The 16,443-nt window shown below is 46.1% G+C and overlaps 1 protein-coding gene across 1 annotated transcript; it reads right to left on the reverse strand.

The window, feature by feature from the left end:
• Positions 1–1,703: 1,703 nt before the first annotated feature.
• Positions 1,704–15,292, reverse strand: LOC309595651 (phosphoglycerate kinase). The gene is made up of 11 exons (XM_082322884.1): positions 15,163–15,292; positions 12,311–12,361; positions 11,110–11,265; positions 10,847–10,991; positions 8,564–8,667; positions 7,958–8,077; positions 5,299–5,413; positions 4,816–4,995; positions 4,227–4,404; positions 3,859–3,957; positions 1,704–2,183 (listed from the first exon to the last, which is right to left on the reverse strand). Exons 1-11 carry the CDS (start codon positions 15,225–15,227, stop codon positions 2,143–2,145), a joined length of 1,254 nt encoding a protein of 417 aa, XP_082179010.1. The 5' UTR covers positions 15,228–15,292; the 3' UTR covers positions 1,704–2,142.
• Positions 15,293–16,443: the final 1,151 nt, after the last annotated feature.

The raw sequence follows: 16,443 nt of genomic DNA on the forward strand, positions 1-16,443 counted from the left end.
TCCTTGCCATATTTGATTACAGATAGCTTTGTTTTGTTGCTTTTGATGAAGAGGGGAAAAAAAACCCAGCAGAGGCAGCGGCCACACACCAACCTTTCACTGTAAACACCCAGAAAGGGGCTATGGAGGGCCAGTCTGTTATTGCTCCATGGGAATCCAGCAACACAGGGGTATAAGAGTGACACTAAAATGGGCCGTGCTGTCATGAGGCCTTGTTTGCCAGAGCCAGACAAGAATGATCTGTTATAAAACATGGTGGAATGTTTGTTTTTGTAGTACTGGATTTCCAAAATCCATCGTCTTTTTGTGGCCGACAAGCTCACTCCTTTCTTTGCCTCGTTACCGCAGCTGTCGGAGGTCTGCACCCCTGCCTGGAAAACATGAGTAACAGCGAGAAAGCAATCCTAGCAAAAATCTGCATCATTCATGCGTAATCAGACAATGCTTGGGAGATTTACAAAGGAGGGGAGGAGGGGGAGAAAACCACAGCGCCGCAGTCATTTGCATTATTTCTAGTTTCTTTTCTTTGCAACAGACACTTTTAGCTTTAAAATGTAACGAGTATATATTCCATACGCAGCTTTATACCCGCTTCAGCGTTATTGGGTTTTAATTTGCATCCCACCGTGACCGAGTAAAATTTGGCAAATACGCCGTGCCTGTTTATAACACATGCTTTCATTTTGTTTTGGTAATATATGTACACGCATACAAATTAACTTAAAAGCATACTCTGTGTTGTGGCTCGCTGCTTACCTCAAAGATTCTCTCCCTGGTTCGTCCTGGCTGCTTTATACTATTCAGGCCACGCAAAATCTCCTGGGAAGCGCCCTAACAACACTGCCGGGAATTCACTGGGAATAAAAACAGGCAGTCGCTGCTTTACATCACTTACTTTTCTCTGATCCTGCAGGAAGATGCACAGGCAGTTCAGCTGGAGCACTGCATCTTCTTACAGTTCTTACGAGCAGAGCCGTGATGGCTAACATAATCCAAAACACACTTCTGGATGCTGAGAAGCCAAGCCGAGTTTGGAGTAGTTCTGGGTTTGGTTCAGAGCCACCCTGTGCTCGCACTGGGGTCCTGCAGCAAGCGCAGGAGCCAACGCACGACGGTCAAAATGGAAATCGCAGCTTCATGCATTTGCACCGTGTTGGTGGTCCTCCGCTGACAATACTTGCGGTTCTGCAACGTGCTTCAGCCACACACACAGGCCTAATTGTCCAGCTGCGCGGTTTTACTACGCTAGTTTTAGTGCTTTTAGGACCACAAACTTGAGCAAAGGCGCACTGCAGTTCTGTTTGCCTGTGATTCAGTTTTTACCTGCCTCTGTCTTCCAAGTTTCCCCTATATTCAGATTAGATCCATTAGTTGCCTACTGTGAGGCAAGTTCTCTAGAGGAGAAACACTTTTAAATTTGCACTTTTTTAACTAGACTTGCACATTCAAAATTTCATCTTACTTTATTACTTGATGGCATGGAAGTTTTAACGTAACTGCGCATCTGTAACGATTTACTTCCTTACCAAAGGTCACTTTGATGATGACTGGGTGCTTATAGAGCCACTGGACAAAAATAAAAGGATATTTAGAAATATTACAATTAGTGCAAAAGGGAAAAATATCTCCAACTCCTGATGCTAGGAAGAAGCTATTTTAATGTAGACCGTTCTAAAAACCTGAAAGAAGGACCATATACAATCTGGGAGCACTTTAAATATGTTTATTCAGCAGCTATTACAATCAGCCTCCAAAAAACTGGAGTCCCCTCTTGTTTCTGAACCGTGTCAAGTGATGAAAATGCCTAAGAACATTGAAGCTAAACAGTGCACTCCTTTCTGAGAAACAGACATGTCTAACAGGGATTAATCTCTTTGAAAAGGCAAAATATAAATATATACACTCTAAATTCACAACAACGGTTTAAACTCACTACGTTAATTCAAGTGGGATAACAGTGGACAAATCCACATCATGTAAACTGCAGTCGTAAAATATCTCTGCTGTCTTCTCCTCCAACCCTGTCCGGTTTCGGTTTACATTCTGTGATCTGCCTGTCGCAGAGCTGAAATACAGAAGCGCTGAAGTGTTGAATCTCAGGGGCTGTGCACAGGACCAGGACGCGGGGCGACGCTCTCTTCTCTACACGTTGCTCAAGGCATCCACGCCAGGAAGAACCTTACCTGTTAGCCGTTAAAAAACAGCAATAAAGTTAAGAACCCCTCTGCCCTCACACAACTAAGCTTTACACTTGCAATGGCAACATTTAAGCATATTAAAAAAAAAAAAAAAATCAGAAATTATAGGTTAAAAATGGAAGAGCTTGGCTCTACATACATTCCTGTTGACGACTGTGACTCTTAAAGCATATGGGTTGCATTTAAGCTGTTCCACACAGTCAATACTTTTTAGGGCTGTAGTGAGTATCCAGAGCCCAGCTACACTCGTATGTCAGCAGATTCTTAACGTACCACAGTCATCAATTCTCAATTAACAATAATGCGAAATTTCTATCCAAGTCTCTGCTAGGGTCAGATCCAAACACCAAAGATCTTTTTCCATTAAGTTTGATGGCAAACAGATTTTTGATTGGATCGAGGGAGTTGCTGCATACTTTCTTTCAATCCCTAGTGGCATGTAAATAGAATTTTGGAGTGTGTGGTGGAAATTTTAAGAATGAATTAAGAAACAAAGCCTCCTACAAGTCTCAAGTCTTTTACTGGGACTAAACCACCCAGGTCTAGATATTTAGATGCCTCATTCCAACTGATGGAACCAGGGAATATGCTCATCTTTGAGTAGGAGGGCCCAGATTATTAAAGTGCAATGTTTTCTAAAGCATTTTTAGCTTTTTGTTCTACTTTAATTATGAAGAGAGACCATTCTGGTTTTGCTTTTTTTCGGAAAACTTACCTTGTAATGCTCAAGCTGTGTGGCAGTGCTGAATTTTAACACTGTTCACAACTCGCTAGTTTGCTGGGGTATTTTGCAGGGGGGGATTGCCTTTCTTTTTTTAAAATCTTCAGAAGTTCTTCTAATTAGCTAGACTTCCGTTACATTTAAAAGATCACACACACAAACCCACATTTTGGGCCAAAACTTAGACAAGTTTGTCCTTTTGAATAAATCGGTTGCACAGTGTTTCCTTCTCACCATCTGCATTCTTTCCCTTTACCATCACTCCCTAGGCAACAGAAACAAAAGCTCTGTCTCGCATATAACTGCTGGAAACTAACAGCTGCAATGCAGTTTATTGCAGTTTCTCTTCTACAGAGAAGTTGACAGCATTAGATAATTTACACATATTGGGAAACAGCTAATTACCAGAGGAAATGAAAACTCATTTAGAGTACAATGTAACTCATTAGAAGAATCCTGTAAATTCTCACCATTTTGAATTCCAAGGACCCTCGTGCAGGTTCAGAAGTGATCACTAGAGGGCTCCCCAAAACCAGGGAATTTCAAACAATGTGCTGAAAAGGACAGTGCTGGCAAAAATTCAAGACTCTTCTGACGAGATTTCCCTAACAGGAACTGGGCATTTTACAGAGTCTGGTTAGCATGTCTCAGGGGATCATCTACAAAAGAGGGCCCGCTCTCAGGGCCGTTTTATTTCCTATTCCAGCATTTTTGCTTTCTGGGAGGGGCAGACTGTGCTGTTCACAAGAAAACTCCATTTTCTTTCCTCTCTTCCTCTAGGAGGACTACAAAAGAGCAGCAATGAGGAGCTCATTGCTCTACATGGTGGAACAGAAAAGACATTCACCCTATTGCTGTGCTTTCTTGAGTATCAGCACGTGGTAGAGCACCCAGAATTACCCAATTTGCTCAAACCAGTTAAGAGAAAAGAACAGTTACCCTCTAGCAGTTCCAGGCTGGCGCCACCTCCCGTGCTGACGTGGCTAACTTTATCCTCAGTGTTCCACTTTGCACAGCAAGTGGCTGTATCTCCACCACCTGTAGTACAAACAAAATCAGTGAGACATGGAAGAAATTCAGATTTGGTTCAGCTTAAGGGCCATAGCCTTGCTACGGGCCAGTCCTGCTCCCAAATACTCAGCATTAGTACATACAGCCGTTTTTAAAGCCCTGTCTCCAAGCTGAAGGACAGATGAAAACATGAGGGAAGAAGAACAATTCTACAAAGATTTTTAACATTGTACCGGCAAGCAGAAGCTTCCTTGTTGCATTTAGAAAGACAAGAACAAACACATGCAACTACTTACCAATAATGGTGATGCTGCCCTTTCCAGTCACTTCCACCACTTTGTCCATCAGGGCTTTGGTTCCTTTGGAAAACTTGTCCCACTCAAAGACACCAACTGGACCATTCCAAACAATTTGCTTGGCCCTTCCCACAACTTCAACAAACTTCTTCACACTTTCAGGGCCGCAGTCCAAGCCCTAAGACAAGTAAGAGAAGCCATAGGTATACTTACTGCCGACCCTCATCTCAAACCATCAGTGCCTAGCTGGGATCCTCAGAAGCTTCCCCCTCGCCCCCGGATTAGAAACTTTTGCCAACTCTACTTAAATTCCAGTCAAAGAAAAGGGATTTCACTGCATTCAGATCTGAAGGTTTTAGAAGAATTTTGCTGTTTTAATCCAAATCTCACAAAAGCTACTTTAGACTTAAAAATTCAGGACAAACAACAGGGCTTCAATTTCATTAAACCAACACACTCTACGGAGCTTGACTGCCTTCAGAAACATTTGCAAAGGATCACAATTACTCTTTCTACTCCTTCGAGAGGTGTCCTTCCCACCCTGCTGCTGCCTGTTACTTCTTTTAGTCCCTTGCCCATTAAAACCTACCATCCAGCCAGCAGGAATGCCTGAAGCCACTGTGGCTTCTCCAGTCTGTGCATGCTCATCAAATTTGTCTGCAGTGATGAAGTCAACAGGCAGGGTAATCTTCACACCGTTCTTCTCTGCCTTGGCCATCAGGTCCTTGACAATTTTTGATCCCTCTTCATCAAAGAGAGAGTTGCCAATCTAGAGACATTATTTGGGAAAAGTAAGAGAGAGGCATTTGTTTAGCTACTGGTCATTACAGAAGGGAAGAGCAGCACTCAAGCTGAACTGCTCAGACAGCAATTCTGGACAGACTGTTTTCTTAAAGCACCTAGCTAAACATAGGCAGTAATCTGATTTTTGCACAGTGATTGTCAAGTAACATCTCAGTGCTCCCGACTCTTGCAGAGAGTCGAGATAGCCAGATCTCAATACCAGACTAGGTAAGGGACATTCTGACCGTGGTCGTTACTAGGAGCAGAGACAGAATTGCTTTTTCCATACCTCCATGTTGTTGATCACTTTGAGGAAGGTGAACGCCATTCCACCACCAATGATCATCTCATTGACCTTATCCAACATGTTACTGATCAGCTGAATCTTATCCTGAACTTTGGCTCTGGTGAGAGAGAAGGAAAAAGAATGAGTTGTGTAGCCACCGCCCAAAACTGCTCAGACAGAACTTACTCTCTCGTAACCTTCAGCTAAGACAGCATGGAGCCTCACAAGGACTTCTTGGATTGAAGCAGAATTAATCAACTGCTATGCAGTAACGGCAACATTGCGATTGTGGCACGTTAAGGCCATCCTGAGAGAATGATCCCACAAAGGAGTTGTTGGGAGTGGGCAGAAAGGGAATTTGGCAACTTAGCAGACCAGCATTAAACATCAACTTACAAGAGCATTATTCAGCCCTCCATTTTTTTCCTATTTAAATATAAACCTTGTTTGGCACTTTAGAGCCTGACTTCCCGACTGTCCAGCAGGGCAGGGCAGAGATCGGCGCACTGCCATTCACCACCACTGTCCAACCCCCGATCCTCTGTACCAGCTCCCGTAACCCATCCAGGTCCGGCACCCCATCACAGTCACGGTACAGCTTCAGACTACTGGGATGATCTGTGATACGGATGACTGCTTTTGGCACAAGATACGAGGGATAATGGAACAACAATGCCAAAATTACTTTATATAGGAATGGCAGAGGAGGCAATAAATAGGCACAAGTCCCCTGTCTTCCCTCTTTAATGCCATGTATGGAATTTTTGTTGTTATCTAAAAGAAAGCTTTGTGAAAGACCTTAGGAAACAACCCTGAGCTAAACCTAGGCTGGCACTCGGGAGACTTGCATTATAGACTTAGTTTGACCATGCCCTGCTTGGTGACATTAGACAAGACCATTTCCTCTTCTTGCTTTAGTTTCCCCATCTCCAAAACAGGGATAACGATATTAATTTCATCAATAAAATGGTTTCAGACCTAAACATAAGAAATAGGTATTGCTTCTACAAATCCAACCTTAGTGACCACAGAGAGCCTTGCTGTGAACCAGCCACCAACCCCCAACCCCAGTTTAAGCTGTGAAGTTGCTAATGTCGCTACACTGTGGGAGCTGAGCTGGTGAAGAAGCGTTGACGGGATGGGACAGAGCCACAGCAAAACCCTGCAGGGCCCATCTTGCCCTGTGCAGCTCCAGGCAGAGAGAGATGTGAAGGTGAATTGGACTTTTGCTTCTTTCCCTTGCACATACCCTGCTCCTGGCACTGAATTACTTTCCTGCACATGGTCTGTCTTTGCCAACACACTTCACTTCCACTTTACTTGCTAGTACAGTTGTTCTCAGTTCATCTTCTAGGCCCAATTCTGTTATATATAAGCAGTAGCAAACCTGCGGCTGGACCACATGCAGCTTCCAAGTGTGACTTCCCTCTGGTACAATCGAGCAAGAGCTGCTTGATCTGCCACCCCACCTCGGAACCAGCTGCACCGCCAGTGGAAACGTGGGGCTTTCAAACAGATAAAGGTATTTTCTGGCTCTAAACTGCTCTCAGAGCTCCTCCTGCAACTCACTAGGATGCAGTTGGCATCCATCAGCCCTTGGCCACACAACGAGTTCAGATCAAGCTCCTAGACTGGGACATGCTGGTCACCCTTGTTATGCACCTCTCAAAAAAAGGTTATTTTGTTCCCACTTACAACACTTCCAGACTTTACTAACAGGCCTGATATTTTAACATTTTGGCCATCCTAGCTGCTGCTCTAACTTGAGCATCTGATAAGGTAACTAACAAACTTTCCCTTGGTGATGTACCTGCAACTTCCATCAAAGGCAATGAGGAGTGTATAGCACTTAATGATGGGTCACCTGCAGCTGTAAACCTTGGAAGGGTACTAATAAAAAGAAAAAAAAAGCATTGTTCAGTATAACCAAGGTCACAGAAGTTTAAAACTTTATGTGAGAACTGAATACTACTTCTTAAAAAACACATTTATGGGTGAAAAGAGGAGGAATAAGCCACATACTTCTATCAAGAACACAGGAACGTTACCGTGTCCCAGCTTTGTGTTACTTAGCAAAGGGTTTTAATTCACCTGATGAACTGAAATACACTGTCACAGAACTACAGCGCTAAACTGGGCACACACGTGACAAAAATCGGCAGCGATGGGAAATTATTTCTACACACAAGCAGTCACTTGGTTTTGTGCCTTCAAGCTGCTTTGCACGCTAGCTGCTGTGGAAGAGCGGAGGCCCATCCAGCTACAGTAGGTCACCATTGCATAATGACAGAGCGTGTCAACTTACAGAGTGCTGAGCCTGCAGGATGCTTGTACTCTGAACCATGGAGGAAAGGTCACCGACAATGTTTCAGGGCCATCGTGTGTATCTAACTGCTCTTCTGCTTCATCTGTACAACAAACTGCTGTGGACTATCTCAACTGGGGCAACGTAAGAGGTCAGGAGAGCAAACCCTGACAGTATCATCACAGGAGCAGACATGGGCAGTTAGTTCCTCTCTAATCCTCATCTTACAGAGATCGCAGGACTTATCTACAAACCTGAACTGTAGGTACAGTTAAAAGGAACCAAGCCGAAATGACTTTTCATTTCTTACAGAGGAGTTAAAGAGAAATACGGAGTCGATGTGTTCTTGAGTCTTACCCTCCAAGAATTGCTAAGAAGGGTCTCTCGGGACTCTCCAGGGCCTTAGCAAAATAATCCAGTTCTTTCTTCATCAGGAAGCCAGCAGCCTTCTGAGGCAGGTTGACACCTACCATGGAGCTGCAGAATAAAGGTAAGAGTGAGGAAAGGAAACACTTTCTATCAGAACAGGTCCAAACACCCTCGTGTCTCACAGCATTATAAAGCCAATCCTTTAGTCAGCTGCAACAATGAGAGTAGCTACTACCTGCAGGAAAACAAGCATGAGGTATTTGTTTTCCTAGTTTGGTAAGATGGCTGCACACGTTTACTTTCTGAGACTGCTTCTGCACAAACATATTGATATGCAAGACACTTGTAGTGTTAACTAGTGATCCAAAACACTGAGGAACAAATAAGCATAGCAAAAGCAAGGATGTCTACCTCCAGTATCAGTGGATTATGAAATCAAGCTCAAAGAGGACCACCCGAGTTTGCAAGTACGCATATCTAAACACACTCCATGAGAAGAATCAATCTGGAGCTCTTAATCTTTTGCAAAAGAGGTCTGCTGTCATCGCAGGACAATTTATATAAGCCCTAAGCAAATAATTTTTGGATACACACCTGTGAGCTCGGTGGGCAGTTCCAAAAGCATCATTGACATAGACATCTCCCAGTTTAGAAAGAGAGGCTCTGAAAGCCTCCACTTTTGCAGAATCAGCCTTGATCTAAAAAGAGAAAGAATGACAAGTTTGTGCTGTTCAGGTACACAAAGTTGATTCTGAAACTAAAGTCAAAGTCAGCAATTTGACTTGTCAACCCAAAGCAAAGAAAGGTCAGCTGGAAAAACTCATCAGTTCATCCTGTGGGTCACTGGACTCCTACTGCAGTCCAGCAGGAGCAACAAAAAGGTTTAAATGGTTTAAACTCCACGTTAAACTCCCCGAGACTGCTATTACAGGCCTGAGGACTGTTCCCACTTCCAAGTTTCTAGTCCATCAACAGAGCAACAATGAACTGCAGCACTACCAACCTTTCAGTCTCTCTCCGACAGACTTCCAGTTTTGTGCAGTGAACATGGGTAACACAGAAAGGGTGTGTGGAGACAAGGCAATGCTGAGGTGAGACCAAACAAACTCATGCTCGCTTACTGAACAAAGAAAGTGTGGTCTCCAAGTGCCACAGGTAAAAGGATGAGCTCCTGAAGGACTGAGTTAGCGACTGCATTGAGGATTAACTTATAAATAGCCTGCACACTACAACATGCCACAGTGAAAGCAGCCAACAATGGGAAGGTGGAGCTTAGCATGTAATGGGCAAGAACAGATACATTTCTGTTAAAAGACTTTTTCTCCACCCTCCAAGCATCCTACCAAATCCTCATGGGACGGCTCACGTAGTTCAGTTTTCTTTCCCACCATGAAAAGACAGCAGAGCTCACTCTGACAGTAAGTGACTGCTCGGACCTAGTTTACAGCCACTTGCTCTTAAAGAGCGGCCCAGACCGGCAGTGAAGCGATCACCTCTCCATGTGCCTTTCTGCTTTATCAGCTCACCATCCCAAGGGAGGCCTCTGCTAGCACCCAGATGTAACGCCATGGGGACGATGGCAGGAAGGTACTCTAATATATGGCAGATGGGTTCAGCATGGCTTTGGGTGCCCTTTTATTCACACAGCCCGAGCAGAAGACAAGCCAAAGGGACTATACAGATTATAGAACAACGCTGTCAACTGCTCCTTCACTTGGTAAATTGCCTGGCTTTACACAAAGAGATTAAGTGCTCCTGCTAAAACCAGTAACATCTGTAAGCAGAACACAAGAGGCTCTGAAGGAACACTACCACTTCATCTGCCTTGGAAAGCCACAGTTTCTAAGCACCAATCTGCAGTCCTGTATTGCATCACTATTTCCATAGCCCTGACTTTCACCTCTGTTAGGACGAGAAACAGGTCTGTCAACAGCACCTCTCCTGTTGCGCTCAACTACAGTGCATGCTTCCGTATGCATACACCCCATTAAATAACCTGAGAATTACAGAAATGCACAAAACCCTTTCCCAAAGCAAATTAAATTCTTGCCCCATGCTTCTCTCTGCCACCACGTTGGCTTTCAGTGGCACACCGTTCTAGTAGCGAATAATTCCAGACTTGCTCCGTTTCTCACTGCCATCTGCAAAGGCTTACTAGTTCTCTGGGCTATTTTTCTAAGCTACAGGAGTCCTGTGTCAGCCCATAAAGGGCACCACACGATGTCGGCATTCCACCCCACGCACTGAATCTGAAAGGAGCCAAGGCCCGCGTAAAGTCAGCAGGGTCACCATCGCTAAGAAAAGCAGCTGTCTGGAGCAAGCGTTCTTCCTGACCTTCAAGAAAATGTCAGAGGTGCAGGCAGACGGGTTCTAGATAACTACTTGTAAGATCAGACAGGCTTATAAAAGGGTTTGATAATCCCTATGTTGCAGAATGTTTAAATGTTATATTAAAACTTTAGCCAGGTAACCAAGAAAGAAGCTTCATTCTTATGGCCCCAGTGGCAACAAACCATCTCCAGCTGACCTTGTTTTTTGTTTTAGACATCCCCAAAGTCTAATAAGCAGCAACCAATTTCCTGCACAGCCCTATTTCGCTCCTTTTGCCTTCTTTTACGGACTACACCACCTTTGGCAGAGTCAGCTAGAGCCTTTCACTTAAGCTGTTTCATCTTGGAAGTTCAATGCACTTGACTCAAACTTTTGCACAGCATGGTACAAGTGATCGGACACGCTGAACTAAAGATCTCCGACATCCTTCTGAGAGCAAATTTATAAACAGCATTTTAGACAGGCTGCTGGCTCCCTGTCCGTCTGTGGCAAACAAGGTAGTAAGACCAGAGCAGGCATGCACAAAAGCTGGACTTGAAGTTTCACCTTGTTCCCTGAAGCATCCTTCCCTTTCCCTTCTTCTTCTACATGGAATCGGAGGTTCTCTAGCAGGATGATGGAGCCAGCTGCAGGATTAGCACAGGCCTTCTCCACCTCAGGACCAACGCAATCCTTCAGGAATAAGACCTCCCTGCAAACACAAGATACATGCTGTCATCCCACCAGCGACTCTTCCTTTCGGAAGGGAAAGCACCCAGGTCCGCTGACAGAGAGGGCCTGATGCAAGCCGGACTGCTCTTCTACCTCACCTGCCCATGAGCGCTTTAAGCTCCACAGCTACTGGGGCCAAGGAGAACTTCTCCGGCATGGGAACACCATCCGGGCGACCCAGGTGACTCATCAAAACCACTGACTTGGCTCCATGATCCAAGCAGTGCTTGATGGTAGGAACAGCCGCCTTGATTCTGTAATGGCAGAGAAGAACAAATGAGAAAGGATTCAAGTAGAGTTTACCAGGCAAGCAGACGTAGTGACCACTTACACAATAAGAATTCCATCCTAGCACTGGCGTTCACACGGTTCAGCCTACCCCTCATCAAAAGACAGCAGGGCATCGCCACCAGTAAGTCTCCAAAAGGGACACTGGGCTTCTTAGCAACCTATCCTTGCTAGAACAAATGTCTAGAGACTAACCACATCCCACAGAGCACCGCTTTCCCTGTGGAGCTACCCCAGCCTACTCTCCTAGAGACTATAACAATCCTGAAGCAGTCGAGAAAGCATCAACGAAATTCTCCGTCCCAGCATGTTTTCATATGTTTCACTGTTATCTTCCATGCGATGTCGGACACGGAAGTAAAATGCATTTTGTAATCTAAATTCTGCTGATTGCTTGTACCTAAGAAATGCCAGGACACACTTGAACATTACTGGGCTTCCTGGTTTAGTCTGTGATCCTCAACCAATAAAGAAATGACGGGAATGTTGAGCAGTGAGCGTATTGTGGTGAACAAAACTGGCATCTGCCTGCAAGTGACAGACAAGCAAGGCAAGACGTTTGATATCACTGTTTCTAAACCCTGTGTCTTTGTATGCTGCACTAGAACAATTATTCTAACATAAGCCAACAAGTTAACACAACCACAGGGTAACCAGGAGGCAGAAAGTCTTCCAGATACTACCAACAAACATAGCCAATTTTCACACGAGGCCAAAGAGATGTGGTTGTGAAATGGTCATAACTTCATATTTGAAGAATGAAGTTTAGGATCTGTACAATTAAGAGACTTTTTCTATGTGCTTTCCACAGCAGCTACGGTGAGAAGCCTTGTAGTTAGTGTAGTCTGCTAACAGCTGCAGGGGTTTTACTTAACAATTGCTGGACCTTCTCTGAGACACCTTAATCATGGCAGCAGTCCAGGTACTGGAACAAGATTGAACAGAACTGGGCTAAAATTGGAGAAAAAAGAGACTTCAGGGCTTCCACCTGGGATGGAAATTATGTCTCACCTTTGATTGTTGGTTATTTTGTGATCCTTCATTGGAACATTGAAGTCAACCCTAAAAAAAAACAGAAATAAAATTAAATACTCAACAAACTTTTTTTTACAAAGAGTGAGGAAACCTGGCAGTAAAGGCGCTGGCTAGAAAAGCAATGTTACAATTAGAGTAAGATTTTTTAGCTCTGCTTTGTACACAAGTTCTGGTTTGAAATCAGTACGTTATTAGCCATTTCTGCTTGTAATAATAGAACACAAACAGAAAACAAACATCTGGTAGAATGCCTTAGTAAAGCTATGGCACCAATACATCCTAACGCTCACAACCTCAGTAGCAATGATGCTGAAGCAGGAAATAAAACTGGGATTGAGCAAGCTCCCCACAACCTTTTCATTTTAAACAACACGCTCACAGATCACCGACTAGGAGTTTCCAAGGGAAGGTGAGTGAATAACGAAAAATGACATTGTGTTCTCTAACGAGGCCTCTGAAATACTTGGTTGGACTACCACGGCAAGCAGGCAGGCTCAAGGAAGCTGTCCGATTATCGCCTACAACTTTGAATTTCTGTCCTCTGCAGCTCTCATCTCTCTGCAGCTGAGTGCTGTGGCTTATCACATTCCCACTGGAAGACCTGATGTGGATCCAGAGGCAACTCCCCTACTCGTGCCAGATGAAGGAACAGAAGGGAGAAGTTTCGTCAGCCATTTCTCACCAGCGTACCTTGTGCCATGTGCTGACTAGCGGCAGCAAGAAGCCGTGTTGCGTAACAGCTAAAGGCAGAAATTACTCACAGAGCTACGCAAGGGAACATCTAACCCACTGTAACAGCGTATCAGAACGAAGGCAGCAAAATATGGCGTTACAGTTCACCCTTCACCATTCTGAGTCTATATTAAAGAACAAGAAAATTCAGGAAGTTGTTTGAATTCTCTTGTAGCCTGCTCAGCACGAGAAACAGATGGAAAGAGCGACAAAAGCTTCCAGCAAAACAGGAGTAGCTGAGCAGAAAGAAATTGAACTGGCAGCCCCACAGTACAGCGGACTAATTCTAGAAAGGGGAAAGAAAAGCACCATTACCGTGCTATTATTCTACAGTGAGACAATAAAAGAATAGCTTGCTTTACAGAGCCATCAGAGCCACAAAAGAAAGACCCAGCTCACCCTTCTTCCCCACTGCAGGACAACTGAAATCTGAGCTCCTCTTGAACCCTTCCTCCTCCCCATTCCCAGCTTCTCTTGAAGCTTTGGCCTTAGGACTGGAAGATAAGCAGGTTATGAGTATGCCAAAACTATGATGAATATGAGAAGAGAAAAAGAAGTATCGATTTTAGTAGTACTGAGAGCACATGGTGATTCTTTTCGGGGAAAAAAAGATGCAGGTAGGAAACACAAAGATTGGCACGTCACCCGCTGTTTTACTCAGTTTTAGTAGCCCAGCACAGAATTACAAAGACGGATATGTGCATTAACTACCGGAGACTAAGAGCTGGCTAACCCATCCCCTGCCAACGCAAGACAGGGACACAACTCTGTAACACAACTCAGAAAAGGAAAAAACAGTCAGACAGAAAAAAAAATAAAATTCAGTCATTACAGAGATAAAAAGATCGTTTGTTGTACCAGATTTTGGAAGCACATGCAAATTCTGAGCTAGCTTCTTCAGTACTCACTACAGGGACTAGTTTCTGGTAATCAAATTTCTAGGGAACCACTTCAAAACAAGGCAACAGAGAGACAAGATAAAAAGAGCAAGTTGTCCGAGACAAGACTACAGCGAAGAGAATCTATAATTTTGTTATACCTGCCTACTCACCCAGCAAGGTAACAGACACATATTAGTCACATTACGGTGACCTTGGACAAAGAATCCCACAGTAAGAGTATTTCGAGCAGGATGTATCACCTCAGTGCCCTTATCTCCCAGTGTTTGGCAGCAATTCCAACACTAGGCTTTCAGCTGGCCTTGATGTTTTATAACTAAGCTATAAATTCCTGTGTTAGGGTTTTACACCAGGATACGCTGAATAGCTGCGATTCGACTCTTACTGCAAAAAGGAGAATTATTATTTCATTTGGGTAGCTGGCCAGAGCCGTATTTTGACGTTTTCATTGCAACGCTTTTTGGATTTGCAGGAAGGAAAAAGGAAACCGGGGGAATAACCTTTTTTTGTGGTGCTCCCGAATAAGAACACGGTAGACCGGCCAGTTTCCCCCCCAAACCGCCCGTGGAGGACAGACGTGCGAGCAGAGGAACGGACCAAGGCAGAGCCCCCGGGCCTCGGCCCGCCGGAGCTCCCCACCCCGGGCAGGGCTGGACAGCGTCCGCCCGGGCGCTGCCGGAGGCAGGGCGGCCTGCACCCGCGCCGCTCCCCGCCAGCCACATCCCCCCCCCAAGGAACCAGACACGGTTCTTTGAGGGGGAATTCAGCATGTGCGGGGCCCTTCCAACAGTCGGCCTATGAAAAAAAAAAAAAAAAAAAAAAAAAACGAAACCAAAACCCCCCAAAAAGTAACGCGCCGGGCTCCGGCAAGAAGCCGCCGAGGACGGAGATGACTCACTGCTGCCTGGGGAAAGCTGCCCGCGGGGAGCCCGCCGGGCCCCGCCGCGCCGGGGCGGCCTGCCCGGACCCAGACGGGGGGGGGGGGGGCAGGTGGGCCCCGCCGGGGCCCGGGAGGCCGCGGGCGGCTCCCCACGCTCCGCCACCCCCGGGAGGCAACACCCGCGCCCCCCCGCCCGCCTCACGGGGCCCGGCCGGCGCCGAGGGCCGCCCTGGGCACAAGGGCGCCAGGGGCCGGGCCGGGCCGTTCCTCTCCTCACCGCAGGGCGGGAATGCGTGCGGCAGGCCCCAGCTCCTCACCTCATGACGACCCGCTTGCCCTTCACGTCCACCTTGTCGAGGGTGAGCTTGTTGGAGAGGGACATGGCTGCTCCCGATGCGATGCGACCCGACCCGACCCGCCGCTGCGACCCGCTCTGCCGCCGCCCGCCTTCTGCCGCAGCGACCGCCGGCGCCGCCGCCACCCGGCCCGCCCCGCCCCTGCCCGCCACCCATTGGGCCGCGCCGCCCGCCGCGCGTCCCTACTGGTCGAGCCGCCTGCCCGTCGGCGGCCTGCCCGCCCCCTCGGAGGCCGGGCTGCGGCGGGAGGCTCAGTCACGTCCCGCACGCAGCCGGCCGCCGCCGGGCCCGGTCGCCCGCGGGCTCGGTGGCCCCCAGCAAAGCCTTATCGCCGGCTCTGTGGCGTTTGGTACGTGCAGGTTCTTACCGCAGCGTCTTCCTAGACCGGCCAAAGCCCCGGGATCCTGGAAGGCAGTCAGAGATCCAGCCACGGCTTCAAAAATAGATTTGACTGTAGAATTAAAAATAAATCTGCAAGCGCATCACACAAACTGCTTTTTCTGGAAAACAAAGCACAACAGTTCCTGCAGGTAACATAAGCCTGCCTCGTCTTGGTGCAATGTTATTCTTCCAGCTTTTGGAAATAAGCACCTATTCGTTTTGTTTCCTCCTTACGCACTTGATCAGATTTCACTGAAATGAATCCTCTTTCATTTCCAAGCCCTCAACATTCAAATGAATAGTTCTGGATCTTATCTGAGGGTAAATTATCCATAAACGTTGAATATGTATCAATTCAAACGAAGGACAGACACCTACGTAGGTCTGGCATCTCAGCTACAAGAACAAGACAAAACCCAGGGTATTTTTAAATGACCTGGGCAGTTTAATACTTTTCAAGGCAACTGGGGAAAAAACCCAACTGTTCAAAGGGATACACTTTCCAGAAGCACGATTTGTGTGTGCGGTCAAAAAATTGCCTAGCCCAACATAGGTGCACTTACCTGTGTAGCCTATAATGCAATGTAATGGACTGTATGCGGTATGAAAATAATGCAGTGTAATGGGCGGACGCTGTATGAAAATAACGCAATGTAATGGGCTGGATGCTGTATGAAAAAGGAGCTCACGGACTTTTGACTTTCACCCATAGGATAGCTAGGCCTTTCTGTTTGCTGGCAAGTTTATTTTTTTGCCGCATCCACTAAATACACTGACACTGCTGAGAAAATTGTGATGGCAAGCTGAGCGCCTGGCAAAAGCGGTTCTTTGCTGAGAACGGCCAAACTTAGAGGAACGGCC

This window comes from Platalea leucorodia (genome assembly GCF_965183815.1).
Source record: "Platalea leucorodia genome assembly, chromosome: 10".
Lineage (NCBI taxonomy): Eukaryota > Metazoa > Chordata > Aves > Pelecaniformes > Threskiornithidae > Platalea > Platalea leucorodia.